This window comes from Gymnoscopelus braueri, assembly GCF_963280865.1.
Source record: "Gymnoscopelus braueri genome assembly, chromosome: 22".
Lineage (NCBI taxonomy): Eukaryota > Metazoa > Chordata > Actinopteri > Myctophiformes > Myctophidae > Gymnoscopelus > Gymnoscopelus braueri.
In genome coordinates this window covers 30,828,615-30,852,900 of record NC_137624.1, presented here as the reverse complement: position 1 = coordinate 30,852,900, position 24,286 = coordinate 30,828,615, and the positions used below count along the sequence as shown (strand labels likewise).

General features: G+C 40.8%; 3 protein-coding genes and 1 long non-coding RNA gene across 9 annotated transcripts in view; 1 reads left to right on the top strand and 3 right to left on the bottom strand.

Moving 5' to 3' along the window:
* Nucleotides 1–10,001, bottom strand: part of LOC308078948 (uncharacterized protein) — a gene marked incomplete at its 5' end in the record, with an annotated part of 31,501 nt that extends 21,500 nt beyond the window's left edge. Inside the window, 8 exons of the mRNA XM_080420289.1 lie at nt 1,165–1,242; nt 1,569–1,718; nt 1,902–1,973; nt 2,384–2,524; nt 6,644–6,793; nt 7,496–7,636; nt 8,567–8,636; nt 9,912–10,001. Coding sequence (XP_080276415.1) covers nt 1,165–1,242; nt 1,569–1,718; nt 1,902–1,973; nt 2,384–2,524; nt 6,644–6,793; nt 7,496–7,636; nt 8,567–8,636; nt 9,912–10,001 — 892 coding nt within the window. The remainder of the gene's footprint in view (nt 1–1,164; nt 1,243–1,568; nt 1,719–1,901; nt 1,974–2,383; nt 2,525–6,643; nt 6,794–7,495; nt 7,637–8,566; nt 8,637–9,911) is intronic.
* On the bottom strand, nt 4,297–6,394 carry LOC308077927. Its single transcript, XR_013932472.1, has 5 exons — nt 6,337–6,394; nt 5,561–6,011; nt 5,122–5,257; nt 4,742–4,891; nt 4,297–4,428 (listed from the first exon to the last, which is right to left on the bottom strand). It is a non-coding gene; the product is annotated as an uncharacterized lncRNA (long non-coding RNA).
* Nucleotides 10,002–11,922: 1,921 nt separating the features above from the next.
* On the top strand, nt 11,923–15,134 carry LOC308078947 (eukaryotic translation initiation factor 4 gamma 1-like; the record flags this gene model as incomplete). The annotated part of the gene is made up of 2 exons (XM_080420288.1): nt 11,923–14,091; nt 15,018–15,134. 2 exons carry the CDS (start codon nt 11,923–11,925, stop codon nt 15,132–15,134), a joined length of 2,286 nt encoding a protein of 761 aa, XP_080276414.1.
* A 724-nt stretch (nt 15,135–15,858) lies between these two features.
* The window catches only part of ptpn13 (protein tyrosine phosphatase non-receptor type 13), an 87,639-nt gene continuing 79,211 nt past the window's right edge, over nt 15,859–24,286 (bottom strand). For 4 of the 6 annotated variants that reach the window (XM_080418680.1, XM_080418682.1, XM_080418684.1 and 1 more), the window contains 15 exons: nt 22,578–22,788; nt 22,272–22,357; nt 22,103–22,158; nt 21,201–21,356; nt 20,903–21,068; nt 20,087–20,176; nt 19,548–19,636; nt 19,245–19,300; nt 19,039–19,142; nt 18,643–18,791; nt 18,450–18,540; nt 17,935–18,272; nt 17,227–17,442; nt 17,048–17,110; nt 15,859–16,468 (listed from right to left, as the gene is read on the bottom strand). In XM_080418680.1, the coding sequence (XP_080274806.1) occupies nt 16,391–16,468; nt 17,048–17,110; nt 17,227–17,442; nt 17,935–18,272; nt 18,450–18,540; nt 18,643–18,791; nt 19,039–19,142; nt 19,245–19,300; nt 19,548–19,636; nt 20,087–20,176; nt 20,903–21,068; nt 21,201–21,356; nt 22,103–22,158; nt 22,272–22,357; nt 22,578–22,788 (1,949 nt within the window). In that variant the 3' untranslated portion in view covers nt 15,859–16,390. The remainder of the gene's footprint in view (nt 16,469–17,047; nt 17,111–17,226; nt 17,443–17,934; nt 18,273–18,449; nt 18,541–18,642; nt 18,792–19,038; nt 19,143–19,244; nt 19,301–19,547; nt 19,637–20,086; nt 20,177–20,902; nt 21,069–21,200; nt 21,357–22,102; nt 22,159–22,271; nt 22,358–22,577; nt 22,789–24,286) is intronic. The other 2 variants (XM_080418681.1, XM_080418685.1) reach the window with 1 other exon arrangement.

The following is a 24,286-nucleotide window of genomic DNA, read 5'->3' as shown; positions in this document are numbered from 1 at the left end:
TTGAAACACTCTAAGGACAAAGAGTTATGTTCAGTCTGTCATCTGTTCAGTTGGGGCGGCCATAGCTGAGTGGTTAGTGAGCCCGCCTAGGGAGCCAGAGGCCCTGGTTGCCCCAGGTACGATTCCAGGCCACGCCAGCATATGAGTCGATGAAATTAAATTTGTCCCTGAGCAAGACTCTTAACCCCTAATTGCTCACAGGCCCTCATTGGAAACAAGCCCGCAAGGACTTTCATGAACGTCCTGTTAAAAGGAATTATCTTAAACCCTTTTGGGTTTTAGTGCAGTACTGCAGACAGTAGGTTCAGGTTACAATCAATGACTCATGCAGCCAAATGCTATAATCTGGACTTTTCCTTAAAAGTGGAGGCAGTGAACCAGACAGCGATGGACGTATTGAAGACAGACTATGATGGCCGAGGTGAGGTGAACTGGAAACCTAATTTTCTGTGTCCTCTGCTGGGCCCTGCTGGTGATGTTACATCAAACACTGAAACCCCAAAATTTCAGAGCAAAAATTTTGCTCTGAGACACTGTAGTCAGCTTCTGCACCTAAGTTGGTTCTGTTGGCCACACAGTTGCATCTATTGAAGTGATAAGACGACATGGAAATGTTTTACTCATATATACACAAAAGAGACAAGTCTACTTAATGACATTTAAAACGTATCCACTTTTAATGTAATCAATTACCCACGGCAGTCAACAATTACTGTATAATAGATTTACAAAGAAAATAATGTCATAGTATTTTGTCAAGGCAACTCCCAGCATCAATTATACTTAAAACTCAACATAAGTATAATTTTGTTCCACATAAAATATGAATCATTTTCATAATTATTTTAGCATTATCCAAGAATCTGGAGAGAAAAAATATGTATGTTCTGTTGTAGATGAAAAGACAACATACAATCAACAGTTCTCATAAATGCAATCAACAGTTCTCATAAATGCATTAAGAGACGTGGCAGCCTAAGATGGGAGAACATAAAAAGCATAAAACATAAAAATAGACTTCTAGGATTTACTCTCAAGAAATTAAGGTTTAAGGAAATTTAAAAAGAAATCTTGGATTTGTGATTTGGCAATATCCGCCCATGTCAACGGTCCTCCATTTGAGTTTCTGTTCAGCAAGTTCATGATATCATCCACTGTCCCCACTTATCCTGAGATCTTCTCCTCTGCTTGAAGACATCTTAGCACATATAAGATCACTTGATAGCAGAAAATATATTGCTCCTGTAAAACAAATATATATTTATATCAGTCAAAAGATATTAAACAAATTGTTCATTTAGTTGAAATGATTTGCTTGCCAACAAGCATTTCCAATGTTTATATATAAAAAAAAGCTGATCTAGAAGCTCAGCGAGCTTGTAACTAGAAATGTATTTCTAGTTCATGTAGGTTTGTGTATCAAATCTTGGTGGTTTGTCATCATTGACATAAGATAGCAAATATTTTGACATCATTTGCACAGCATTACATAACATAAAATGAGATGGGAAACGGTCTAAACTCTATCTAGAGTAGACCATCAGAACAGTTTTAGTTTTGCAGCTAACCTGTCAGGCGGTCCAAAGCTTGGATGAACTGGTTGATCGCAGGAGGGACCTTCAGGCGCTTGTACAGGATGGCGCGCTGCCTCTGAAGGCGGATGTAGCGAGGCCATTTGACAAAGCGGGTCACGTCACGCTTTGGTTGAATGTCCTGACCTGTAAGGATGGGTAAATATTACACAATTAGTTCCTTTATTAATAATATTTACTTATGCAGTCTTTTCAGTCTCATGTGCATCTGATCTTGGTGGTTTGTCATCATTCATGTTTAAGATAGCAAATATAGTTTTACATCATTTGCACTAGATAGCACCCATCAAGATCTCAAATAATACTTACCAATGCCAAAGTTCTTGGGTCGCTTCTCAAAGAGGGGGTTGACCACCTTCTTCACCTCATGTTTCTTGGCCACTGAATGAAGGAATATATGAAGGAATATTTGAATTGCATGTAATGGCATGCTTATGCATTATGCCTATCATTAGAGTGTGGTCGCTGCTCAGGGTTAAAAAGCTCCTGTAGTTTGATCCACATGGAGGATTCAGGTGAAGAAATTCAAACATCATTGCAAATGGCCACCTCTGAACTGAAATATGGTTAATCCAAAGTGCAAGACTGGAGTAATCAGCATGAATCCTAGTCAACAGCGTAAACCACCAAATGATTTGCTTGCCAACAATGACAAGCAGAATGACAAGGATACGTTGTCTAGTCTTTGCATTCAACAATGCAAGCCATATACATCCTGAAGTTATGAACTTTTATGCAGGTACCATCATTCCTTTGCAATATCATTTATAGTCTCAGTTCCAGTATCTCACCTGCACGGAGGACAGGAGGCCTCTTGGTCGGTGTGTTTCCCTTTCCTGCGGCCTTCAGCTCAGCACGGGCCAACAGCCTCTGCTTCTTCTCCTGCTTAGTCTCTGGTCTGTACTTGTGGGCCAACTTGAACAACCGTGTTGCTGTGGTGAAAACAAGACGCATTTAAGAACTTAATCCCTATAACCCTGTCATCCCTATTTCGGGCATGTCATAGATTAAAATGTTTAAATGTTGAAAAAGAAAAACCTAGAAGCTCAGCATTAAGTGTTGCGAGCTTGTAACTAGAAATGTATTTCTAGTTCATGTAGGTTTGTCAGTCGCATGTGCATCAAATCTTGGTGGTTTGTCATCATTGACATAAGATAGCAAATATTTGTACATCATTTGCACAGCATTAAATAACATAAAATGAGATGGGAAACGGTCTAACCTCTATCTAGAGTAGACCATCACAACAGTTTTAGTTTTGCAGCTAACCTGTCTTGGGTGAACTGCTTGATTGCAGGAGGGACCTTCAGAAGCTTGTACAGGATGGCGCGCTGCCTCTGAAGGCAGATGTAGCGAGGCCATTTGAGCTTGTAACTAGAAATGTATTTCTAGTTCATGTAGGTTTGTCAGTGCATCAAATCAAATCTTGGTGGTTTGGTGGTTTGTCATCATTGACATAAGATATCAAATATGTTTACATCATTTGCACAGCATTACATAAAATGAGCTGGAAAACTGCTTAACCTCCATCTAGAACAGACCATCACAACAGTTTTACAGCTAACCTGTCTAGCGGTCCAAAGCTTGGGTGAACTGGTTGATCACAGGAGGGAACTTCAGGCGCTTGTACAGGATGGCACGCTGCCTCTGAAGGCAGATGTAGCGAGGCCATTTGACAAAGCGGGTCAGGTCACACTTTGGTTGAATGTCCTGACCTGTAAGGATGGGTAAATATCATGCATTTAGTTCCTTTATTAATAAGGTCTAGTTATGCAGTCTTTTCAGTCTCATGTGCATCAAATCTTGGTGGTTTGTCATCATTGACATAAGATAGCAAATATTTTTACATCATTTGCACAGCATTACATAACATAAAATGAGCTGGAAAACGGTCTAACCTCTATCTAGAGTAGACCATCACAACAGTTTTAGTTTTGCAGCTAACCTGTCTTGCGTGAACTGCTCAATTGCAGAAGGGACCTTCAGGCGCTTGTACAGGATGGCGCGCTGCCTCTGAAGGCAGATGTAGCGAGGCCATTTGACAAAGCGGGTCAGGTCACGCTTTGGTTGAATGTCCTGACCTGTAAGGATGGGTAAATACAGAATTATGCATTTACTTCCTTTATTAAAATGTTTAAATGTTTACAAAAAAAACTAAAATAGCTGCTCTAGAAGCTCAGCGTTGCAAGCTTGTAACTAGAAATGTATTTCCAGTTCATGTAGGTTTGTCAGTGCATCAAATCAAATCTTGGTGGTTTGTCATCATCATTGACATAAGATAGCAAATATTTTTACATCATTTGCACAGCATTACATTACATAAAATGAGATGGGAAACGGTCTAACCTCTATCTAGAGTAGACCATCACAACAGTTTTAGTTTTGCAGCTAACCTGTCTTGGGTGAACTGCTTGATTGCAGGAGGGACCTTCAGGCGCTTGTACAGGATGGCGCGCTGCCTCTGAAGGCAGATGTAGCGAGGCCATTTGAGCTTGTAACTAGAAATGTATTTCTAGTTCATGTAGGTTTGTCAGTGCATCAAATCAAATCTTGGTGGTTTGGTGGTTTGTCATCATTGACATAAGATAGCAAATATGTTTACATCATTTGCACAGCATTACATTACATAAAATGAGCTGGAAAACTGCTTAACCTCCATCTAGAGTAGACCATCACAACAGTTTTAGTTTTGCAGCTAACCTGTCTTGGGGGAACTGCTCAATTGCAGAAAGGACCTTCAGGCACTTGTACAGGATGGCGCGCTGCCTCTGAAGGCAGATGTAGCGAGGCCATTTGACAAAGCGGGTCAGGTCACGCTTTGGTTGAATGTCCTGACCTGTAAGGATGGGTAAATACAGTATTATGCATTTACTTCCTTTATCAAAATGTTAAATGTTTACAAAAAAAAAAAAAAGCTGCTCTAGAAGCTCAGCGTTAAGTGTTGCGAGCTTGTAACTAGAAATGTATTTCTAGTTCATGTAGGTTTGTCAGTGCATCAAATCAAATCTTGGTGGTTTGGTGGTTTGTCATCATCATTGACATAAGATAGCAAATATTTTTACATCATTTGCACAGCATTACATAAAATGAGCTGGAAAACTGCTTAACCTCTATCTAGAGTAGACCATCACAACAGTTTTACAGCTAACCTGTCTAGCGGTCCAAAGCTTGGGTGAACTCGTTGATCACAGGAGGGAACTTCAGGCGCTTGTACAGGATGGCACGCTGCCTCTGAAGGCGGATGTAGCGAGGCCATTTGACAAAGCGGGTCAGGTGACGCTTTGGTTGAATGTCCTGACCTGTAAGGATGGGTAAATATCATGCATTTAGTTCCTTTATTAATAAGGTCTAGTTATGCAGTCTTTTCAGTCACATGTGCATCAAATCTTGGTGGTTTGTCATCATTGACATAAGATAGCAAATATTTTTACATCATTTGCACAGCATTACATAACATAAAATGAGCTGGAAAACGGTCTAACCTCTATCTAGAGTAGACCATCACAACAGTTTTAGTTTTGCAGCTAACCTGTCTTGGGGGAACTGCTCAATTGCAGAAGGGACCTTCAGGCGCTTGTACAGGATGGCGCGCTGCCTCTGAAGGCGGATGTAGCGAGGCCATTTGACAAAGCGGGTCAGGTCACGCTTTGGTTGAATGTCCTGACCTGTAAGGATGGGTAAATACAGTATTATGCATTTACTTCCTTTATCAAAAAAAACAAAAATAGCTGCTCTAGAAGCTCAGCGTTAAGTGTTGCGAGCTTGTAACTAGAAATGTATTTCTAGTTCATGTAGGTTTGTCAGTGCATCAAATCAAATCTTGGTGGTTTGGTGGTTTGTCATCATCATTGACATAAGATCGCAAATATTTTTACATCATTTGCACAGTATTACATAACATAAAATGAGCAACGGTCTAACCTCTATCTAGAGTAGACCATCACAACAGTTTTAGTTTTGCAGCTAACCTGTCTTGGGTGAACTGCTTGATTGCAGGAGGGACCTTCAGGCGCTTGTACAGGATGGTGCGCTGCCTCTGAAGGCAGATGTAGCGAGGCCATTTGAACTTGTAACTAGAAATGTATTTCTAGTTTATGTAGGTTTGTCAGTGCATCAAATCAAATCTTGGTGGTTTGGTGGTTTGTCATCATTGACATAAGATAGCAAATATTTTTACATCATTTGCACAGCATTACATTACATAAAATGAGCTGGAAAACTGCTTAACCTCTATCTAGAACAGACCATCACAACAGTTTTACAGCTAACCTGTCTAGCGGTCCAAAGCTTGGGTGAACTGGTTGATCACAGGAGGGAACTTCAGGCGCTTGTACAGGATGGCGCGCTGCCTCTGAAGGCAGATGTAGTGAGGCCATTTGACAAAGCGGGTCAGGTCACGCTTTGGTTGAATGTCCTGACCTGTTAAGGATGGGTAAATACAGTATTATGCATTTACTTCCTTTATTTAAATGTTTACAAAAAAAACTAAAATAGCTGCTCTAGAAGCTCAGCGTTAAGTGTTGCGAGCTTGTAACTAGAAATGTATTTCCAGTTCATGAAGGTTTGTCAGTGCATCAAATCAAATCTTGGTGGTTTGATGGTTTGTCATCATCATTGACATAAGATAGCAAATATTTTTACATCATTTGCACAGCATTACATTACATTACATAAAATGAGATGGGAAACGGTCTAACCTCTATCTAGAGTAGACCATCACAACAGTTTTAGTTTTGCAGCTAACCTGTCTTGGGTGAACTGCTTGATTGCAGGAGGGACCTTCAGGCGCTTGTACAGGATGGTGCGCTGCCTCTGAAGGCAGATGTAGCGAGGCCATTTGAGCTTGTAACTAGAAATGCATTTCTAGTTTATGTAGGTTTGTCAGTGCATCAAATCAAATCTTGGTGGTTTGGTGATTTGTCATCATTGACATAAGATAGCAAATATTTTTACATCATTTGCACAGCATTAGATTACATAAAATTAGCTGGAAAACTGTTTAACCTCCATGTACAGTAGACCATCAGAACTGTTTTAGTTTTGCAGCCAACCTGTCTGGCAGTCCAGAGCTTGGGTGAACTGGTTGATCGCAGGAGGGACCTTCAGGCGCTTGTACAGGATGGCGCGCTGCCTCTGAAGGCGGATGTAGCGAGGCCATTTGACAAAGCGGGTCAGGTCACACTTTGGTTGAATGTCCTGACCTGTAAGGATGGGTAAATATCATGCATTTAGTTCCTTTATTAATAAGGTCTAGTTATGCAGTCTTTTCAGTCTCATGTGCATCAAATCTTGGTGGTTTGTCATCATTGACATAAGATAGCAAATATTTTTACATAATTTGCACAGCATTACATAACATAAAATGAGCTGGAAAAAGGTCTAACCTCTATCCAGAGTAGACCATCACAACAGTTTTAGTTTTGCAGCTAACCTGTCTTGGGGGAACTGCTCAATTGCAGAAGGGACCTTCAGGCGCTTGTACAGGATGGCGTGCTGCCTCTGAAGGCAGATGTAGCGAGGCCATTTGACAAAGCGGGTCAGGTCACGCTTTGGTTGAATGTCCTGACCTGTTAAGGATGGGTAAATACAGTATTATGCATTTACTTCCTTTATCTAAATGTTTAAATGTTTACAAAAAAAACAAAAATAGCTGCTCTAGAAGCTCAGCGTTAAGTGTTGCGAGCTTGTAACTAGAAATGTATTTCTAGTTCATGTAGGTTTGTCAGTGCAGTGCATCAAATCAAATCTTGGTGGTTTGGTGGTTTGTCATCATCATTGACATAAGATAGCAAATATTTTTACATCATTTGCACAGCATTACATTACATAAAATGAGCTGGAAAACTGCTTAACCTCTATCTAGAGTAGACCATCACAACAGTTTTACAGCCAACCTGTCTAGCGGCCCAAAGCTTGGGTGAACTGGTTGATCGCAGGAGGGAACTTCAGGTGCTTGTACAGGATGGCACGCTGCCTCTGAAGGCGGATGTAGCGAGGCCATTTGACAAAGCGGGTCAGGTCACGCTTTGGTTGAATGTCCTGACCTGTAAGGATGGGTAAATGTTATCTCTTTAGTTCCTTTATTAATAAGGTCTAGTTATGCAGTCTTTTCAGTCTCATGTGCATCAGCGATCACCACTGGCCAACACACACCATTAGCTAAACCCAACTAATACATTTGAAGCCATGCCAAGATTAGTCTACTTGTGTGCTGTTTAGTTCGTCAGACAGGACTGGTTCGACAAACTAAACAGCACACACGTAGACGAATCTTGGCAAGGCTTCAACACCAAATTCACTTCCAATTTTGAATAGCACGGCTACCATGAAAACCACCAGGGTCAAAACCCGCTCGGAGCCATGGATGAATTCGGACAGACTTACTGCGATGAAAGTCGGAGGCAAAAAGTGCTCAGAATTTCATAAATGTAGGACCAAGCTCGCCAACTGCTTCAACAATGATCTCAAAGCCCACCTTGTGAATCTAAAAAAACTGCGCAATAAGCTTACAAACAAGGTAACTGCTATGACCAGATCAGCAAGAAAAAACTACCTCGATGATAAAATTGAAATTGAATTAAAAGAAAACACAAACAAACCATGTGAGCTTTGGAAGTTGCTTAACAATCAACTAGGCTGCAGCACAAATTAAAACCAGGTTTACAAACTTCAACATTACATCGGACAACACTCTCATTTACAGACAAGCTGGATGTGGCAAATCGCTTAAACATCTTCACAACCATAGCCACAACACTGGTAAGCAAACTGCCCTCCCACTGTGGACGTTTTGGTGTAGAGCACATCCAAGAATTCTACAAAAACCTAGGTGTATGCAAAGATGATTTTAAACTCGCCACGGTAACAACCGATGAGGTGTTTGAAAGATTGAGAATACTTCAACCACACAAGGCCACTGGCCTCGACAATATCCCCTCCAAATTTCTCAAAGACTTGATTGCTCCAATCATCACCCACATAGTAAACCTCTCCAGCAAACAGGGACGGACTCCCCTTGATTTCAAAACAGCGAGTGTAACCCCTCTGTACAAAAAAGGAAGCAAATTAGACCCCGGCAACTACCGCCCTATTTCTATTCTTAGTTCCATCTCGATCTTGTTCTATGCGATCCTATCTGGAGGGGAGGGAACAGGTGGTGGAGTTGAACGGAACCCTGTCCCCCCTCTGGAGGGGAGGGAACAGGTGGTGGAGTTGAACGGAACCCTGTCCCCCCCCCCCCCCATACTTTGAGATTCTAACAGGGGCCCTCATCCAAGGTCACTTCGCCTATGCAATGCATGCACCGCATGGTACCACTACATACACCACTCGGGCCTTAAAAACAAGGCTCCAGACATCCCAAAACAAACTGGTAAGGCTAATCCTTGGCCTTACACCTACAACTCATCTAACCCCTGCTCACTTTGCTAGGGTCGGATGGCTCAGGGTAGAGGACAGAGTACAGCAACTTGCAATGGACCTGGTCTACAAGATACACCACAAGTTACGTTAAGATACCCATTCCACGTACCTGTAAAAGTACTTCAAAAACGTAAATGAAGTCCAATCACAACACCAGAGGCATCTACACTGATCATGTCCAACCCAGATTTGGCACAAACAACAGGTTGAACTCGTTCTTCTGCTATGCAACAAAAATGTGGAATGCCTACCAAAAGTAGTGGAGTGTAAAACCCTACTCACTATCAAACTGCCCTAAAAAAAAAAACACACTTTCAGGAGGCTGCAATTGATTGATTTAATATTTTATAAAGCAAAAAAATTTAAACATCACATCACATTTATAATACTTTATAATAATATTATAAATAATAAAAAGGTCCGACCAAAAAAGCCCTTGCGGTCTTTCCATTGAGGTCCTTGGTATTCAGTTCATAGACATATAGTAGCAACCAAACAGTTCAAATATCAAAAACAACCATATAACACAAAATACAGAGAAAACACTATATGTACAAACAAAACAAAAACAATTCCAAAGTGGCCCCTGTAAAAGTCATTACCTAACCCCCCCCCGAACTGTTTACTGTACATGTTAGTTTTTGTCTTACCTTTAAACTGTTTATATGGTGTTCTGCATAGTAGTGTTTATCTGTCTGTTTTTTAATGTCTCCATTAATCTCATTTGAAACAAGCCATTGAGGCTTTCATGACCGATCCATTTGAGTTGACCTTGTATTGTAAACTGTACTTCCATTAGCTCCATAAAGAACCTCTCACTCCGCTATACAGCTCCGGAGTGAGAGGTTCTTTGTGCTTCTAAATAAAGTAATCAATCAAACAAACACACACACTCACCTCTTCCACGTAGGACTGTGGATCCCTCTTGATGAGGTTCTGCAGCTGGGGCAGGTTGTTGGGCAGTTTGTTGTTGTGTCGGCCAGACATGATTCAGGACAGAGTCAAGTGTATATTTAAGAAAAGTCTCCAAACTTTCCACTGATCCTCACGCGTCGTGCCTCACAGCACAGGGAGGCTGCCATGTTGTTTTAGGTGTCGTCAGAGCCTTCTTATAGATGGCACTGGGTGTCGTACTACAGTGTTGCCAGGTTTTGTAAGGGAAACAAGCAGCCAGGTCTAGGAAAACGCCCAAAAGCAGCCACAAGAGCACTTTAAACCTAACCTTACATCCTATTTGAAAATAGCAGATCTACAAGCTCAGCTCACAATACGTCGCGATGTGACGCGTTGTGAGCTTGTAGATCTGCTATTTTCAAAAACCTTTGAAACATTCTAACACAAATGCTCCCTAGCACACAACATTTTCATGAAAATATTTGAGAACCACTGGTTTGAAAAAAAGAAAAAGAAAAAAAGAAATGGAAACAACCCAAATAAGCAACTACACTTTAGAAACAAGCCAAAAAAAACCCCGCAATTAACCAATATAAGCAACTATACAGAAAAACAAGCCCAAAGTCGCTTATAATAAGCAGACCTGGCAACACTGGTGCTGCTCTGCTCCAAGTACAGAAAGACAAGTGAATGTGGACAAACACACCGGTGCCGCTTTGGCTGTGGTGGTGAAACTAATTACAGATGTCAATAAATAAAAATTGATTTAAAAAAAAAAAAATTAAATAACAATAAATATCCGCAGGATAATAAAGGTATCTATCTAGCCATCTAAATTGATATGAAAGAGAACTCCAAATATAGAAAATAATCATGTTTTCTATAATTGATCTGCGATTTATACATTCACCTTTTTTTGCACAACAAGCCATGTTTACATGCATAATGAAAAAATATTCTACAGTTTTCTAAATAAAACCACATTTTTGTTTGTTTATAATATATTGGGTTTTTTGTTGATGTTTTTTTTTGTTTTCACAACCCAATAATTTATATAAAAGTTATAACTGAATTAGGGTCATCAGAAAAAAACAAAAACATTAATTTAGTGTAATGTAACGTACATGTACTCAAGTACTGTACTTACAATTTTGAGGTATTTTTTTTTACTTTAGTGGAGTATTTCCAATTTACTTACTCACTACATCTCAGAAGCAAATATTGTACTTTTTACTCCACTACAATTATTTGAAAACTTTAGTTACTAGTTACTTTGTAGATTTGTATTATTATTACAAAACATACAGTAACCACTTCCGCCCATATATTTCGGCCATTTGAAAATAGCAGATCTACAATTAAGCTCTACAAGTAGATCTGCTTTCACTTTTGGTAATTTTTAAGCACATTTTGATAACAATACTTTTGTACTTTTACTCGAGTACATTTTTAATACCAGACTTTTGCTTGGAACAAATTATTTCTAAATTGCAGAATTGATACTTTTACTTAAGTAAAAAATGTGAGTACTTCTTCCACCACTGAATCTGACTGACTGAGTTTAAAACTCCATGAAGTCTTATAGAAAATGTGGAATTCGTTTTTTGCAAAAAAACACAATCTGAGGCACATTTTCATGAAAATATTTGAGAACCACTGGTTTAAATAAATACATAAAAAAATTGGAAACAAGCCTAAATAACCGAGAACACGTTAGAAACAATCCCACAAAACCGCAACCACCGATATTTACAAGCAACTTTACAGAAAAAGAAGCCCAAAGTCGCTTATAATAAGCCGACATGGCAACGCCGTACCTGACGTTAACTCTGACGTTGCTTCAGCTCGGTGGGCGTGTCTGTGTACAACAGCACGCGCGACCGCTCATTGGACGCGCGTTGTTTAGTTTCAAAATTAAACAGCCAATGTGCGACAACTAAGTCGTTGGCGCTGTTGTTGAAGAACGTCGCGTATAAAAAGCAGACCGCAGCGACGGAGAGCTCATTCCTACTTGATGGTGATTGTGATGATGGACATTATCATGGAGAAGATCAACTATGATAGAGAATTCCTTCTACAGTTACAGTTCATCAACGTCAGCATGATCAAACCTGAGGGAATGCCAGTCATCACTGATGTAATCCTGGACAGAGTCAGCAGCAAGAAGCCCCTGGGAAAGCCAAACACCAGCCGGCATCTACCAGGAGGCATGGACCGTGGCTCTGATTTCAGGCCTTCCACTGGAGAGACGACAGGCTGGAGAGACAGACCTCTTCGCCACTTCTCCCTGTCCGTCGACGTGCAGCTTAACAAGGCCAAGGAGGCCTGGAAGCCTTCCGGCAAGAAGCAGCAGAGGCGTGAGGAGGTCGACGACACAGAGGAGGCCAAGACCCAGGATCTGTTCAACCGAGTGCGTGGCATCCTGAACAAGTTAACCCTCCAGAAGTTCCAACAGCTGACGAAGCAGGTGAGGGAGCTCACCATCGACACGGAGGGCCGGCTTAAGGGAGTCATGGACATCATTTTTGAAAAGGCCATCTCAGAGCCCAGCTTCTCTGTGGTCTATGCCAAAATGTGCCAGTGCCTTATGGAGCTCAAGGTCCCCAGCGCAGATAAGCCAGGAGTCTGCGTGGATTTCCGCAGGCTGTTGCTCAACCGCTGCAAGACAGAGTTTGACAAGAAGCAGAAAGAGCTGGATGCTGCCCAGGGGGAGGAGAAGCAGCTTCGCAAAGAGGAACTGGACCATTACAAAAACAAGGCCAGGAGGTGCTCCCTGGGCAACATTAAGTTCATTGGGGAGTTATTCAAGCTCAAGATGATGACGGCGGCGACCATGGACAAGTGCATCATCAATAAGCTGCTCATAACACCTGACGAGGAGTCCCTGGAGTGCCTGTGTACACTTATTTCCACCATTGGAAAGGACATGGACTTTAGGATGGCCAAGCCTTGCATGGGCCAGATGGAGAAGATCGTCAAGGAGAGGAAGACCTCCCCCAGGATCCGTTTCATGCTGCAGGATGTGTTGGACCTCCAACAGAATAACTGGGTGCCCAGGAGAGGAGACCAGGGTCCAAAGACTATCGAGCAGATCCACAAAGATGCTGAGATGGAGGTGCAAATGGAGCAGTTGAAGATCCAGCAGACCCTCATCTCCAAGGAGTCAGTCAGAGGCTCAGGCGACAGATTGGGTGTAGGCCGGCCCGGCGGACGGGGCTCATACACCCCACGACAGGGAAGGGTGGCCAAGGGCTGGAACAGCTACTCCAGCTCCACCAACAACCAACCCAACCCTTCACTACTCAGCAAAATGACCAAGACTCATGTTCTTGACTTTAACAACCATCTGCTGGCCCCAGGAAACAAAGGCTATAAAGGCAGCAGCGTTGGAACCAGTGTCAAGCCTGCTGGCTCAGAGCTGGGTATCCGTCCAGCAACCAGCACCCTGAACAGACTCTCTGATCTGCAGAAACCCTCTTCAGGCTCCACTCTTCACTCAGACAGACTATTGGCTCAGGACAACAGCCCTAGCAGAGTGCATGCCAGGAGCACAACAGAGAACATGAAGCAGGAGGCTGCTCCTAACCCCCCACCTTCCCGGACCCCCACCAAGCCCGCCTTGACCGAGGAGGAAGTGGAGAAGAAATCCACAGCCATCATCGAAGAGTACCTCCACCTCAACGACATGAAGGAGGCACTGCAGTGTGTACAGGAGCTGAACAGCGGTCAGCTGCTCTTTGTGTTTGTGCGGAATGGCCTGGAGTCCACGCTAGATCGCAGCGCCATCGCCAGAGACCACATGGGGCAGCTGCTGCATCAGCTCGTCAAGGCTGGCATAATGCCCATACAGCAGTACTACAAAGGGCTTCAAGAGATCCTAGATGTGGCTGAGGACATGTCTACAGACATCCCACACTTCTGGCTGTACCTGGCTGAGCTGATCACTCCCATGGTAGGCGAGGGAGGTATCCCCATGGGACAGCTCTTCAAGGAGATCTCCAAGACTCTCATTCCTCTGGGTATGGCTGGAAACCTGTTGCTCCGCATCCTCATTCTACTCTGCAAAGCAATGAGCCAGGCAACGTTGGGAGACATGTGGAGGGAGGCGGGCCTTAGCTGGAAAGACTTTCTGCCCGAGGACAAGAACGTCAACACATTGGTTTTAAACAATGATGTACTTAAGGTACTTGTAAATATCAATTAAATACCTCAATCATTTTTCAATCATTAAATAATGATGTACTGTATATAACTTACTTGTAAATATCAATTAAATATCTCAATCATTCTTATGAAATATAATATTGTACCGTTCATAACTTACTTGTTATATCAATTTAATGCATAATAAATTATCTAAAATGTAAAAATGTGTCTGTAATATGTATCTTCAAGGTTTAAGGTTTCTTTATTAAGTGTTAGTTTCAAAAGAGTACAATTATTTTGTTAGACATCGTAGCAGCATTAATAGTAATAATAGTTAACATACAGTATAGAATAGTTTGACCATTGTACTTGTATGTGTATGTTTAAGGTGATTTCTTATAAGAAATCTTGGGGTGATTTCATGGTATGGTCTCTGTTTCAACGTGTTTAAAGGGAAGTAATGTAACACATTACTTCCCTTTAAACACGTTGAAACAGAGTTATAAAGGGTGTTAAATAGGGCAAGGTATTGTGTTATGTAACATACACACTCAGTGGTGGAAAGTAACCAAGTAGATTTACGTAAGTACTTTTACTACACTACAGTACACTACCTCACATAATCACGGAGTTCAGGAAGAATTCTCCTCCTTATTAATTACACTGTGTGTGGTGGATCATCATATTAAATATACAAAACACACAATCAAGCATGGAAATCACTGTGGAATAAGTGTCATTCTCATAGCATAAAAGGACACAGAAGAACAGATCAGATATCAAACTTGGCAAAATGTGTGAAATATATACATAAGGTGGTATAGTTAATAACAGTGGGATGAGGCAGTAAAATGGAAGCAGTAACGTAATGACATATGTACATAAGGTGCATGGTTTAAGGAAAAATCTATAAAATGAGGCAGTTAAAAGATGCAGATTCCAGATGTCCAGTTCCCATACCAGGCAGGCAGTGATGCAGTCAGTCAGGATGCTCTCGGCGGTACCTCTGTAGCTCTCCACTCTGATCAAGCAAAGATCAACCTCAGGTTCAGGGAGAAACCAGAAAGGAGACCAGACTAAAAATAAATAAATCACAATGTCTTACAAGCTACATTATGTGGGGGGAAAAGTAAGTTCTCCTTACCCATAAACTTCCACCTATCCTCCAAAAACATTCAGTTGTTAATGTTATAGTGGATTATTTACCATCTAGTTCCTCCATGTTCTTAAATTCCCCCATTTCAACAAACAAAGCTGGAATAGCGTTGTTCTAAAAGCTCCACTGCAAACTCTTACCCTGGTTATGATCCACATTTTCTAAGAATTGTCTTAGCAGCTGACACAGACACACGTTTTTCCATCCATCCACTCACAGATATTTTAAGACCTTTACTCTCCGTCTAAGGGACATACAGACATTGAAACATTCAAAGGACAAGGTTATGTTCAGTCTGTCATCTGTTCAGTCAAACCCTTTTGGGGTTGACTACAGTACTGCAGACAGTAGGTTCAGGTTACAATCAATGACTCATGTGACCAAATACTATAATCTGGCCTTTTCCTTAAAAGTGGAGGCCGTATTGAAGACAGACTATGATGGGCGAGGTGAACTGGACCCTCATTTTCTGTGTCCTCTGCTGGGCCCTGCTGGTGATGTTACATCACACACTGAAACCCAAAAATTACTCTGAGACATACTGTACATAGTTGGTTCTGTTGGCCACAAAGTTGCATCTAATTGAAGTGACAAGACGACATGGAAATGTTTTACTCATATATTTACAAAAGAGACAAGTTTCCTTAATGACATTTAAAACGTATCCACAGTTTAATTTTAAAGGAGATGAATATGTACACTTTTAATTTCATCAATTACCCAAGGCAGTCAACAATTACTGTATAATAGATTTACAAAGCAAATACTGTCATAGTATTTTGTCAAGGCAAGTCCCAGCATCAATTATACTTAAAACTCAAAATAAGTATAATTTTGTTCCACATAAAATATTAATTCATTCATCATTTTCATAATTATTTTAGCATAATCCAAGAATCTGGAGAAAAAATATTTATGTTCTGTTGTAGATGAAAAGACAACATACAATCAACAGTTCTCATAAATGCATTAAGAGACGTAGCAGCCAAAGATGGGAGAACATAAAAAGCATAAAACATAAAAATATATAGACTTCTAGGATTTACTCTCAAGAAATTAAGGTTTAAGGAGATTTAAAAAAGAATCTTGGAATTGTGATTTGGCAATATCTGCCCATGTCAACTGTCCTCCATTTGAGTTTTTCTGTTCAGAAAGTTCATGATATAATCCACTGTCCCCACTATCCTGAGATCTTCTCCTCTGCTTGAAGACATCTTAGCACATATAAGATCACTTGATAGCAGAAAATATATTGCTCCTGTAAAAAAGAAAATACATGTCAGTCAAAATATTGTGAAAACTGATTGTTTTATATCATTGTATTATAATTTAGAAGGCATAATACATAAAGGGCCATACCAGCGGTCTGGCTGGGTGAACCACCCTATTTTGGGTCATTATGGGTGAAAAGTTTGCAAACTTTTTCGAAAATGTTCAACTCGACAGCAAATCTACAAGCTCACGTGTCGCAATGCATTGTTAGCTTGCAGATCGGCTGTTTTTGCTATTTGTTGTACAGGAGTATACAGGGCTTAAGTGGTTAACCAATTGATTATGACTAGATCAACTGATTATTGATTACGACTTGATTACGGCTACTTTTTCATCAAATAAGTTGTCCTTGCTTTTTAATGCATTTTAAAGAATGGATTATTTAACAGTCTTGCCAAAAAATAGCCCCTGGAGAAAGTATTGATTTGTGAACAAAACGTATGCAAATGAAATGCAAACAAGCAATTAACAGGAAAACAGTCTACCCGGTATGATAATATACATGACACTTATTGATGCTGGTATGATCCTTTAAAAATGCGTAAGAAATGTGTAAGAAAATCACCTCGGTTTGAACCATCCCCTGTCTCTGAAGTCTCATATTCCTCACAACATCTGAAATATCAAACTACAGAAGAGACACAATCACACGGAGCACAAATCAAACTGATGCAGTGAACTTTCATCTATGTAAATAAAACAGACCTTCCTATTTCAAATGGAAATAAAAGTTGGTATACTTACATCAGCATCTTTACTGATGAGGCCCAGGACCACGTCTATGCAAATGAGCGTTCCTGAACGGCCAATGCCTGCACTGCAGTGTGTGATGATGGGTCCTGATTGGTGAATGTGCCTCATATAGGAGATGAATGTCAGCAGCTGCTCTGGCTGAGAAGGCGTTCCATGATCTGGCCAACCAGTGTAGTTCAGATGAGTGATGAGCTGGACCTCACTGGTCTGGAGTGGAGAACAATTAAAACGTTAAGTGATACAGTATTTATTTACTACTCCACCTATAGTAGTAAACTCCAGCTCTTTGGTAAACTGAAAATACATTTTCAGGGCAGGATACCAATTTGACCCAATCAGGAGAGAGAACCACACAAAGATATTTTATCAGCTTCAATTGTATAGTGTTCCAGGTCCAATTCTGTATGCTCATTTTGGTTTCCTCACTTCAATTTCACTTTTTAATTTTGTATCCTATATCTTGTATATCTTGTATATCTTATCGTGTGTCCTGTATGGGTTCTCTCTCCTGATTGGATAACATTGGTGTCCTGATCTTATTTTCTGTTTACTATAGTGCTGGATAGACAGGGAGACCCCTGTTATTGTGAAAACACACTCTAGCAATGATTTCAATCAGAATATAAAGCTATTCAACATTCATGAATTGTCATTTCGATATCATATGAAACTGAACAGCAAATCAGAATTTGATTTCACCTTGATATCTTTGACCTCAATCATTCGGATGACAAAGTTGTCCAAGTGTTGGTCTTTGACCAACGTGATCTGCAGCCTGTCGTCCACCATCTCCGCTGTTCTCGGTGTATCTGGCCAGTAACGTTGGCATTTCACTTTCCCCCCTTCTACCTCTTGGGTCATCATGGCGATTACATTAGACTTCTGTTCCCAAACCATCTGCCAGAAGTCACCCAGAGTGGTAGGTAGAGGTCCCTGGCAGGCGATGAAGGAGAAGTTCTCATCCTTCACTGGCATCTTGATGAAGTTGGCGTTGATGTAGCCTCCATCCTTTCCAAGTACAACTCGAGTGGTATCAACTGTGAAAGAAAAGTAAACCAAAGAACGCTGTTTACTCACATGAAATACTATCCACCCTTGAATACACCAAAATTTAAAGAGGTTGTTTAAATGTGGCGGCAGTCACCGATTACTCTCTTGGATAAAATGTCTTAATGTAATACATAATGAAAGCAGGAATTCTGTAATTGGCTTACAGGGAACAATGTTCTTGTAGCGATTCTTCTTTTTGTTTTCCTTCGTCTGACCTATTAAACAGTCGTCCAGTGGCTGAAGATTTTGAAGATTCTGTCATAGGGCAGATCAGAAAACAAAAACAACAAATTAGATTCTGTATTCAGTTTATATAGAAAGTCAATGGCAATTTTGTGTAGAATGAGAAGTGATTACCTCAAACTCCTGTAGAGGGACCTTTTGCTCCAGAAGTCCTCTCATCATCCGGACCACAGTGTTGAGTTTGGACCCCGTGTACTGGCCATCAGGAACCACCTTGACCAGGGGCAGGGAGGTCAGCTCATCTTCTGTGATGATAGCTCCCTCTGGGGAAGGGTAAAATAAATGCATTTTGAGAAGGATACTCCAACACTCAATGATGGGTGTGTCAAAACATTTAGCACTTCCTGATAAGGAACTTCATGCCGTTTCATGGAGAGAATTTGAGAAGCAATATGTGTTTAATTGGTGGAGTTTTATATTGGCCTTTGCTCTTGGTTGAGCCTTTTTGTACCTGGACAATATGTGCAGATAATGTATAGAAGAATGAGCAGAACAAATATGAAGTCTCACCATCTTCTCCCTGTTTGGAGTTCATGTTCTCGATGGGCAGCTCATCACTGCCCCATGTGATGTCATCGTCCTCAGCTTGGCCAGCGCTCATCTGCAGATAGCTGCTATCCAGTGACAAACAACACATGGATGTTAAGGATAATCAGTAAAGAAAGAAAATAACTTAAGAACAAGAAAAACAAACATGTAATTAAAATAGAGCTTACTTTTCATTTAGGGGGTCATCCACACACTCCTCTTTCCATTCTGCTTTCCGGGAACTCTGTAATTCCATCAGATTACAAGGTATAAAAAAAACAAAAAAACAAAAACAAACAATGAACGGATATGTACAGATGGAAGTACTGTACTGTATACATTAAGTGTACACAGTAGCATTCTGAGTTTTAATTGAACTCAAGTGTAAAAGCCATTCCACTCCATTTTTACAGAAAATAAAATTAACAGTGGATTTTGCTGTGTACTACTCATCATATGAAAAGCAGAAGCAGGTCATATGGATTAATCACCTCAGGGGAATCCTCAGGTAGAGATGAACCATCACAATCTGTGTCCTCTGACAGCTCTGTGCTCGGCTCTGGAGAACCCACCTCATAATCTGTACAACACAACAAGTAGACATCAGGGCTGCAACTATCCATTACATATTCTCCACCATTATTCTATTGATTACGTTTTGGATTATTAAATAATCGAGAAGCACATGAGTTAAATATCAATGCATCAACCCTATTTAATACTATACCAAACATAGCGTTCTGAGCTTGTGAGCCTCTTTGGTAAAAAGATGTTCAGGTTGGGATGCTAGATTTGATCCAATAAGGAGAGAGAACTCATACAGGATACAGGATAAACAAGTGAAATTGTCCATCAAAACAAAAAACTGTAAGTGATTATGTATAAACCAGGCGGAAAGGAAGCTCTGCTGGATTTGAAGCCGACAAGGAAGAGATTTTCAGCATGCAGTTCTCATTAACAGGAATGGGTTTCAAGTATGAAGTTAAATCAACTGCAGGTTCCCATGGACGAACGAGTGTAATTGTTTTACCTGTTGGTGGTATGATAGGGAGGCTGTCAGACTTCAGTCCATCATGGGGAGTAAAAGGCTTGGTCTTTACTCCACTGTCCTCACTGATATCTGAGAACCAACACCAAGACAAAAGAGTCAATCACACGTGCATTTCAAGGTTACTCAAGGTCACTTCACTGTTCATTAAACCATTCAGACCTGAGGCGAATGGACAATATGTCTTTTCTGAAAAGTATTATGTTGCTATAATCAGTGATTCTCAGACTATTTCATGTCAAGGAACCCCAAAATTATATGTATTAGGCTACTTGTTCTTCTGAGGACTTCTTCCACCACTGGCTAACAGGGGAGTAAGGACCCCCCCCCCCCCCCCACACACACACACACACACACACACACCATGGGACTCTTTCCAAGCCCTTGCAAACAGACGGCGGTTCAGAGGTTTACAAACACCAAATGTTTAAAAAATAGCAGATCTACAAGCTCATAGTGTGGCACTCAGTGCCGCGCTATGAGCTTGTATATCCGCTATTTTTGAATAGCCAAAGTATAAGATAATGGTTTAAGTGGTTACAACAGATGCGTTCCTGGTTTTAATGGGTTAACAGAAACAGAAATACAGCATTAGTCATCAAAAGCTACAGTACCATTATTGTAAGGTTTCTCCTTTCACAAAGGGTATGAATGTTTATAATCAACATTTCCAGTAGATATGACAATACGAGAAGGAATACGTGTAATAGTATTTCTAAATGCTATGGGTGTGTGTGTTCATATCTGTAGTGCCATCGCATGTGTCTGAAATGATGGGCAGGTTATATGTGTTCATACCTGTGTTACCATTGCATTTGTCAGTGTTGATGGGTAGGTATGCTAGGTATGTGGTAGGATGTTGGTCCGGTGGTCTTGACACGATGAGCTGTACTAGACCTTTGGCTTTGCGGATGGTGGTAACAGCTTTGGTGTGGGACACGCCCGTCATTGCCTCCTCATTCACCTACAGACACAGTGAAATATATACAGTATTTAAGATGGAGAAACAAAGGCCCTTAACCCATTAAGACATGAGGCAAGGTGTTGAACTTCTGGCTAAAACAGCCCCCCCCCAAAAAAGGCTTAACAAACTCACTTTCAGCAGTCTGTCTCCAACCTGCAGATTTCCTGAGGCGTCAGCCACTCCCGCTGGTGTGATAGACTTGACAAAAATCCCCCTCTCACCGCCAATGACAGAGAAACCCAGGCCTCCTGAGGGGGGCTTTTCCAGCTCCAGCTTAATGATTTCCTCCTTAACATTAATATAATGGCACAAGAACACATTTAATCAATTAATTGTCATCAGAGAGCTTGAGATGTTTAAACATTAGCCATTACGTTACTGTGTGTGTGTGTGTGTGTGTGTGTGTGTGTGTGTGTGTGTGTGTGTGTGTGTGTGTGTGTGTGTGTGTGTGTGTGTGTGTGTGTGTGTGTGTGTGTGTGTGTGTGTGTACGTATGTGTCCGTAATAACTCTAACCAAGCTCTCAATCTAATTTGTAATAATTGGCCCTATATACTATGTAACATTCAGTCAACCATAATGTTTTGATATTCATTGTGGTAAATTTAAAATTGCATTTACATGCATAAAGATTAAAATGTGGTGCTCAGCTAAACACATGCTTGAATCAAGCATGTGATAAATAAAGTGTGCTTGGTTAAGGAGGGGAAAAGCTAGAAGAATTGCTGTCACAATATTCAAATGGCAGAGAATCAATATGACAGGGCTCAATAAAAGGTACATTACACACACACACACACACACACACACACACACACACACAGTACAGACCTGGGTAATGTTGTCACTTCATGAATTTTTTAAGAGCTTGTGTCAGAAAATGGATGTAGTATTTCTAGAGGATAGTCCTATAAACTGAGCAATTTGATCCAGCTATTGGCCCTTCTTTTCCTTTGTCTTAGGCATTTGAAAAACAATAAAGAAAATGTATTCTCTTCCAAAAGGTTATTTGCCAATTTTACAAGGTGGTGCTTACCTCTAAAGGACAAATTGACAGACAGTTGTCTCTTTGATCTCCCCCTTTAAGATACCCTGAAACAAATCATAAAAGAGTAGCATCATACATTTTGCATGTTGTGACAGTGTCAGAACACTATGGGTGATGATGCCAGACATTAGCAGTGTTTTTCAGATGTGATCCGTACCGTTCAGGCTGCTGGAGACCTTAGGACTGATGTTATTGTTGAAAAAAGAGATGCTCTTCTGTTCAGTGGAAACTGGCTTTCCGTCCCTTGAGAGGAAGAGGAGAGGAATCAAGGAGAACTTAAAAACAGAAATTGGCCAAGAAAATTAAAGCCACATGTTGGAACCCTTCTTTCACTTTATTGTCTTTGCCTTATATACTTTTAAAGGGAAATTTCACTTTATTTTAGCAAAAACATATCTCTTACCACCCCTTTAATGACAGGACTGATAGTCAATGCATCAAATGAGTATTGTCATTTAACTACCGTGTTGCCTTGAGCGTGAGGTCACTGGCAGAGAGCTCCAGCAGTCTGGTGCTCTCACACAGAGTCAGGTCCAGGGTGGGAGCTCCATTGATGTAGTGGATGATGTCCAGCGGTCTCAGGCTGCCCTCTTCAGAGGCCACAGAACCGGGCTGGATGTCCGTCACAAACAACACTCCATACACACTGTCACTGCCACCGTCTAGCATCAAGCCTGAGGAAAAGGAGGGAGTCTTTTGTTTTGTTTTGCATTTTTATCAGAAAGGAGAGTAAAGGTCTTTACACACCGGGGGCGTGGCGAATAAACGTTATGAAAATCGCTGTTAAGTATTCATATAAACTATTCATATAGTTGATGCCTCATTCACAGAGCTTGATGCCTTTTTTCGCAGTGAAAAATTGACCTTGTTACCAATAAAATGTGTCTCATTATAGCCGTGTAATATTCACGTTTTGTGTGGATGTACTCATGACGTAAAGAATAACAGTTAAGAGACTAATGAAGACTTCACTTTAAAGACATTCTGGTGAAGAGATTTGGCACCAGAACAGTAATAGTTTACTGGCTAGCTTTAACATTATGTTGATGGACAACTGCTTTAAGCTAAGTAAAGGCTACAGTATCTATGAACTGGGAATATACTGTGGAAGTTTGTCATGAACTGAATCACATGTGTGAAATGAAAGCCTACACTCCACAGGCATCTTTCTATAAACACAAAGGTATTTTCCCATGTCAATCTTCTTTTAGCCTGGGCTCGGGTTTGTTTACAGATCAGTATCTTGGATGATGACTCGTCAAAACGACATTCCTTATTACTGTAAGGCATTTTGACACTCAATTCACAGAAGAAAGGCTAGTTTTATAAGCAGTCTGTGTGAAGAAGACAATTTCATAATCAAAGCAAAATGAATAAATGATTGCTGTCCAGTCCAGTGATATTTACGTATAAAACCTTTTAAAGCGCTTTTTTATTAAATGATTCAAAGAGTAATAAAAGACACATGGGGAAATTACAAAAGAGAAAAAAACTATTAAATCAATAATTACAGTATGTGTGTGATTTTGAAAAAGCTCTGGAGCAACAGAGGAGGCTTGGAAGATGAAACAACAATAGACAGGCAGTGTTTGGGCCATGTACACCCTTATACCAGATTCATAAAAGGGTTTTTAAAAGTGTGCATGCGTTTGTAAAACACGTGTGTAAAGTTATGCTTTTAAAACAACTCTCTCCCACTGGCCACTAGTCCTTACATCACACACAGAACCAGATGGAAATTCAGATACATGTCCTTGTAGGCTCAGGTCAAATGGTTGTTAGAGGAACACATTAAAGGCCAATTTATACACCTCTGCGAAGCGTTGTGAGCTTGTAGATCGGCTATTTTTGGCAAAGAGGTATAGGTGTAGAGGGGAAAAAGAGCAGACCAAGTAAAACAAAAAAAAAGTTTAATCTGAAACACAATTTTATACAATATAGAGGGGGTCCCTGCTTCATCTCTCTCTCAGCTAGGGGGTCCTTGGCCTGAAAAACGGTTTAAGACCCCTGCTCTAAGGTATGGGGCTTGATGCAGCAGACGCGTAGAAAGCACGGACGGCCCCGCTCAACGCCCATCTCCCCTTCCAAACTTCACGAGAGCATAAACAGGGCTTAATATACGTCTTCTACTGGCAATAATCACCTTTACCGCATTTTTCCTGACGTGTTAAA